The sequence below is a fragment of the Misgurnus anguillicaudatus genome, chromosome 1 (assembly GCF_027580225.2).
Source record: "Misgurnus anguillicaudatus chromosome 1, ASM2758022v2, whole genome shotgun sequence".
Lineage (NCBI taxonomy): Eukaryota > Metazoa > Chordata > Actinopteri > Cypriniformes > Cobitidae > Misgurnus > Misgurnus anguillicaudatus.
Genome location: NC_073337.2, coordinates 17,488,799 through 17,495,817, shown reverse-complemented (window position 1 = coordinate 17,495,817; position 7,019 = coordinate 17,488,799). Strand labels below are relative to the sequence as shown.

General features: G+C 35.4%; 1 protein-coding gene across 1 annotated transcript; it reads right to left on the bottom strand.

Annotated features, from left to right (window-relative positions):
- Positions 1 to 3,382: 3,382 nt before the first annotated feature.
- rps16 (ribosomal protein S16) lies at positions 3,383 to 4,903 on the bottom strand. Its single transcript, XM_055190805.2, has 6 exons — positions 4,797 to 4,903; positions 4,657 to 4,708; positions 4,121 to 4,222; positions 3,858 to 3,954; positions 3,660 to 3,707; positions 3,383 to 3,573 (listed from the first exon to the last, which is right to left on the bottom strand). Exons 2-6 carry the CDS (start codon positions 4,702 to 4,704, stop codon positions 3,428 to 3,430), a joined length of 441 nt encoding a protein of 146 aa, XP_055046780.1. The 5' UTR covers positions 4,705 to 4,708; positions 4,797 to 4,903; the 3' UTR covers positions 3,383 to 3,427.
- Between the last annotated feature and the right edge of the window lie 2,116 nt (positions 4,904 to 7,019).

The following is a 7,019-nucleotide window of genomic DNA, read 5'->3' as shown; positions in this document are numbered from 1 at the left end:
ATGCTGCTCAAAAAGTTTGCGTAACAGGGCCTCACTGTTTTCTAAGACACTAGCGTGGAATCGTTGTCCAAATTTGGTCGTTTTTGACCATGTATTTCCTCTGTCCCGTGCGAACAGCAGCATAGTTCTCATGTCCTTGCTCGGGAAGCTCAGCAGTAGCGGTGAATCGTTTGCTCTCTGCGGTTAAATCTGACCTCAGGTCAAGACCGTTTCGGTCTGAAACACATCAGCAACATGAGGAATGATTGTTGTGTGCAGCTAACAATACAAAACCAGCATGTCCACCATCCTAATTTCTTTCCCATGTGTTGAATACAGTAAGTGGTTAACATATCACTTATTTTAAGATATTATCATTAGACTTAACCATGCATTTGCTTGTTTTGCCTTGAGTATCCCATTCATATCTCCATGGCAACTAATTTCATATTCCTGAATCTGTCTGCTATTGAAGGCACGCACCATTTTCAGCCTTGGTTGCGATGCAGCAGGAGAGCTATTAGCTATCTGTGTCTACTTGGTGATCTAACCGCCTGTAATGGATCAATACCATCCATTTACCATAAGTGAATCAGATCAAATCAGATCATTAGTTGGTATGTGTGCTACAGTACAGAGATCGCATGCTGAATACAGTCTAAATACTCTGAAAGGATGCGATGTCCATGAAATCATCTTTTCTTGCCTTTAGTATGAATTGTTAAGGATAAACTAGCAAGCTTTAAAACACAAATTCACATTTAGAAAAACTAAGCATTCAAAATGCCAATATGGATTTCTATCAATTAATAATAAATTACATTACTATGCACTCCAGCTTCTGATCAAATTCCAGTATGTGAGGTAAACTACATGCTATTTAAAAGGGGGAGGAGCCACTCAGTATCTTCCTGTTTTAGTGGAAACTGCTTAAAAGCTGCACATTTCAAGGCACTTCAGTGTGTCTTCAATCTGGATTGATTTTAGTGTTGACAGTTTAATCGCCACACTAACGGTTTACCTTTTCTGGATTTTAGAAATGCAAATCAACAGTATACTAGTTATGTTCAACTGACTTCAACTATCTCTGTATTTTCTTTGAGGTGCTGTGGATGTGGATAAAGAAAGGAGGCTTTTACAAGAACATTAACTTAATTTGTTTGGCTCTCTCTAGTGGTCATACATACATGTTACTTCAAATTGCATTATGAATAATGTACCGGTAGTAGAAGCCTTAATGTAATAAAGCCTTAATAAACAAATAAAATATCAAATAACAGTGGGTTTAAAGAGACAGTCCACCCAAAAATGAAAAATCTGTGATCATTTACTCAATCCCACGTGGTTCTAAACCTGTATGAGTTTCTTTATTCTGTTAAACACACACACCCAAAAATATTTGATGGTACACATTGACTTCCATAGTATCTGTTTTTCCTACTATGGAAGTCAATAGGTACCTGTGTGGTTACCAGCATTTATCAAAATATCTTCAATTTTGTTCAACAGAATAAAGTAACTCATACGGGTTAAATTTTTAGGTGAACTATCCTTATAATAAACAATAATTAATACGATGCCAATATTTCTAAGAAGAGAGATTATTCACACAACTTTAAGTCATTTCACCTCATCGATCATTTAAATTTCTCTTTAGATTAAAATTACTCTTTTTTCCTCTATTTTCTATAAAAATATACAAATCTGTTCTTTTAGTAGATATTTATGGCAATATCCTTTACCGGGAGATGGCGCCACTTGTGCGTGTTTACTACAATGAGCAGGTACAGTATTTAAGTTGGTTTAAAATTCAACTATTTAGCTGTGTTGTAAAGCAGGGGTTTTCATGGGGTACAATGGATCCCTAGGTGTCCTCCAGTGGACCCCTGGACATTTCAGAAGAAACAAGGCAAAACACTTGTAAAGATCTACCGAGCATTATTGCTTTTTCATTTCTTAGTGTTTAACTTTCCTTTCTTGGTACATATATACTTTTAAGAATTGTTTATACAAAAAGGTATCATAAAGTTTGAAATCCCCTGTTGAGAAGAAATCCAAATAGTGATAATACATATTGCTAAGCACATACAGACGATTTAAGTAGGGTTTTAACACATCATAGCATTAAAACATGCATTCCTTCTTCATATTGTTTAACCAACAACCATTCTCATTTCACACAAGCAATTCATATTTTAAAAGGCGGAGGAGCCACTCAGTAACTCGAAACAAAGCTGCGCATTTCAAGGCACTTCGGTGGGTATTTAATACCAATAAAACAAGTATGTGTGTGCCTTTAATCTAGATGTATTTTAGTGTTGATAGTTGTATCGCCTCACTAACGGGTTACCTTGCTTTTCTGGATTTTAGATGTGGATAAAGGAAGGATCATGCTTTTACAAGAACCTTATGTAACTTAATTTAGGTTTGGCTCCCTCTAGTGGTCATACAAACATGTTACTTCAAATTGTTAGGGACATCCTAAAATATATTTCCATTTATACAGTTAAGTAATACAATAAAAACATAACACATTAATACGATGTTTTGATTTTTTTTAAACGGTGTTATCTGGTATTAATACCAAACTCTTTATATGTACCAAGAAAGGAAAGATAAACATTAAGAAATGAAATAGTAATAAATGCTTGTTGACCTTTACAAATTTTGCTTGGGGACTCCTTTGCCATTAATTGTAAACTATAGAAATGCCAATAAGACTGCAACAGCCATTAGGTCTCAAGTGTGCCAGCGTAACCATACACATCGGGGCGGTTTCCCAGGCAAGGCTTAAGCCTAACCCCAAACTAACTTAAATGTAAGTGTTGTCTTAAACAAAATATATCAGTGCAAGTGTTGTGTTTCAATATGCACACTAGTAATGTTTATTCATAAAATGTTTTTAAAACCACCCCTTAAGCATTTGTAATCAATCAGTAAATATTAACTTAAGTTCAATTTACTTACTTTTTAATCAGTTGTATGAACTGTATGAATCATCTTAAGCAGGTTTTTAATAATTAAAAAATAAGAATACAGTAAAAACATCTAGCAGCAGTATCCCAGACATGGTTTAGATTCATTTATTAACTAATAATTTATTTATTAGATTAACCTTACAAAAAAACTGCACTGGTGTCAAAACAATCTTAAGACAAAACAATGGCACCGATATGTGAAAGGAAATAACAATTTAATTTTAAAATTAAGGCTGCATGCATTTTAGTCTGGGACTAGATAAGCCCTGTCCAGGAAATCACCCCAAAAAGTTCCTTGTGCATGAACGCATACAAGACCCAAAAAGTTACCTTTGTAAAACTTCTGATAAAGTTAAAAACAGATGCAAATTAACCTGCATGAATACCAAATGGATAAAAGCACACCATGACACAAGACCTCAGCATGTTTTCCCCCTCAGTTTTATTAAATGAAAATGTACAGAGAGATTTTAACGGTAGGACTTCTGGTAGCGGGCACGAGCTCCAGGTCCACCGAACTTCTTGGACTCGCAGCGGCGAGGATCAGCAACCAGCAGGGTCCTATCGTACTGAATCAAGATGTCCTTGATCTCTTTCTTTGAGGCTTCATCCACATCTGAGAGGAGAAAGAGGACATTTCATGAATCTCTAATTGGCATTAAAATGATTTTACATTAAACATAACAGGTGCGATTCACTTACATTTCTGATAGTAGGCAACCAGGGATTTAGAGATGGCCTGACGGATAGCTGTCAGAAAGAGGCAAGTTTACAGTCAGTACAGTGAGTAGTGGACCATACCATCAAGCATCTGGATCTTAAAGCATCAAGGGAGTACCAATGACATACCACTATGAACGTGATGTCAAGAATAAAACAATAATGGCCAGCAATACTCACCATAAACCTGGGCGACGTGTCCACCACCCTTTACGCGAACTCTGATGTCAACGCCAGCGAAGCGCTCCTTACCCAGAAGAAGAAGAGGCTCCAGCAGCTAAAATAAAGAAAATCATAAACCATTACATTTTCAAACCAACTACAGGACTCTGTATTGATCAACAGCTAGAAGAATTGCTCCTATTCCTCCCACAAATACATAATGACTTGTAATATAAGACGACAATCACATGTGAGAGGAGAAATATGGAAAGCCATCTTACTTTGTACTGCAGAGTGGCCGGCTCGATCATCTCGAGGGGTCTGCCATTGACTTTAATGAGCCCATTTCCCCTCTTGCAGTGGGCAACAGCAGTGGCTGTTTTCTGTTGTTACAGGACAACCAGAAACATGTTGTTTAGTATAACAAGTATACGATGACTAACAAAGCAGACAATACTGAATTACATTGAAAAATACATAAGCCGACCAAAGTATAAACATCTGTTGCCTATAAATCGATCATAAATTAAAATAAAACATCCCACGTGTCAGCAAAGAGACATTCACAACCAATCACACACTGTATGTAACGTTAGTCAAACTAACAACCAAAAAAAGTCACATGTTTCAACAACATGACTTCACTGGGTGCCTTGATAATACAAATGAGTATTGTTATACTCGCACCAAAGAAATGTATCACGATTTTACATAATTTAGTATTAATCCAGCAATGATGTTAGCTTAGCCACCTAGCTTCCCTACCGCATCGCCGACGAGCGAGCACATGAGAAACACACAAGCATTAAATACTCACTTTACGTCCAAAGACCTGGACAGACTGCAGCGGACCTTTAGCTGGCATGATTCTAAAAGGTAAAACACAGCTAGTTGTTAAAATGATACATTTATACAGGTTAAATATCTGTCTTTACGAGAGCTGATTTACAGGCGCACCTTTCTGAGCTCGAGAGCTGTTCGGAGAGGCCGCACAAGGGTTTCCCACGCGTAGAAAGAGGGGCACTGTCGTAAACACTTGCCGCCGTTCGATAGATTTTACGACAGTAGTTATTTCAAAAGCGATTTTCAACGTGATTACTAGATGGCGCTCTGGGACCTCATGAGAGTCAGAATAAGTAATCATCAGACTGAATAATTAATTTTTAACTCAATTATTCAATTATTATTATTATTGTTGTTATTATTATTAAAATATATGATATATAATTAAATATTCTAGATTATATAGAGAGTGAATACTGAATGTGGACATTCAATATTAGGCTACAAAGCGCATCAATGCTTAATTAATCTGCTTTCAGATTATAATCTTTGTAAGCACTGAAACATTTAAAATAATGTGACAATTATAAAATAATTATGCTATATTTTGTACATAACTTAAGCACCTTTGCAACTGCATTTCAGCTTATTGTCATTCATTTGAAATTACATGTCAGCTCTCATTAGTGTATTATCTATCTATCTATCTATCTATCTATCTATCTATCTATCTATCTATCTATCTATCTATCTATCTATCTATCTATCTATCTATCTATCTATCTATCTATCTATCTATCTATCTATCTATCTATCTATCTATCTATCTATCTATCTATCTACTCATGCAACCATTTATGGCAAAAACTGTAATTTTATACAACAGTTCAGTACCGTAAAATTAGGCCGTAAATGTATGTAAATATTTTACAGTCTATCTATCTATCTATCTATCTATCTATCTATCTATCTATCTATCTATCTATCTATCTATCTATCTATCTATCTATCTATCTATCTATCTATCTATCTATCTATCTATCTATCTATCTATCTATCTATCTACATACTTATGCAACCATTTACGGCACAACATTTTAATTTTATATAATAGTTCAGTACCGTAAAATTAGGCCGTAAATTTATGTAAATATTTAACAGTCTATCTATCTATCTATCTATCTATCTATCTATCTATCTATCTATCTATCTATCTATCTATCTATCTATCTATCTATCTATCTATCTATCTATCTATTTATCTATCTATCTATCTATCTATCTATCTATCTATCTATCTATCTATCTATCTATCTATCTATCTATCTATCTATCTATCTATCTACATACTTATGCAACCATTTACGGCAAAACATTTTAATTTTATATAATAGTTCAGTACCGTAAAATTAGGCCGTAAATTTATGTAAATATTTAACAGTCTATCTATCTATCTATCTATCTATCTATCTATCTATCTATCTATCTATCTATCTATCTATCTATCTATCTATCTATCTATCTATCTATCTATCTATCTATCTATCTATCTATCTATCTATCTATCTATCTATCTACTCATGCAACCATTTACGGCAAAAAACTGTAATTTTATATAACAGTTCAGTACCGTAAAATGAGGTCGTAAATTTATGTAAATATTTTACAATCTATCTATCTATCTATCTATCTATCTATCTATCTATCTATCTATCTATCTATCTATCTATCTATCTATCTATCTATCTATCTATCTATCTATCTATCTAGCTAGCTAGCTAGCTAGCTAGCTAGCTTTTCTATAGGCTTGCTCTATGCTTTCTCCCTGTTCTTACATTCCCATGTCACACTGTATTTTCCTAATTTCACACTTTATTTAACTCTCCAGCCACTAATTACACAAACACCGAAGGTGCAGAGTCAGGATGCATTTTGTCATCCCGTCCTACTCCCTTCACCTTAACGCCCTCTGTTAGCAATGATGCTTTGAAGAGGCCTGTTCTGTTTGCATTTCACACTCTGCTTACTTGCCCACGGTACCTTTTGCCCTGTTTATGCTAGCTAAGGCTTGGTTGTGTAACAATAAGCAAAGGGTGTTAATTAGAGGAGAAGTGTGTGTGTGTGTGTGTGTGTGTGTGTGTGTGTGAGGGGTAGCAGAACAGTAGCAGAGTCAGGCAGATGTTGGGTCCATTGTGGGGGAAATGGAGCTTACTTGGGCGACACGCTGCTGTTTGTTTTGCGATGAGATAATGAGCACTCCTGCCAAACCACTTTTATACCAGCCTGTCACTTTTCAGAATACAAACACTCATCCAATGCCTTCCCATCACTTCCTCTTTGGCTATAACACACGCAACAGATGTGCATCCACAACTTTGGCACTTTAAGTGTGATTAT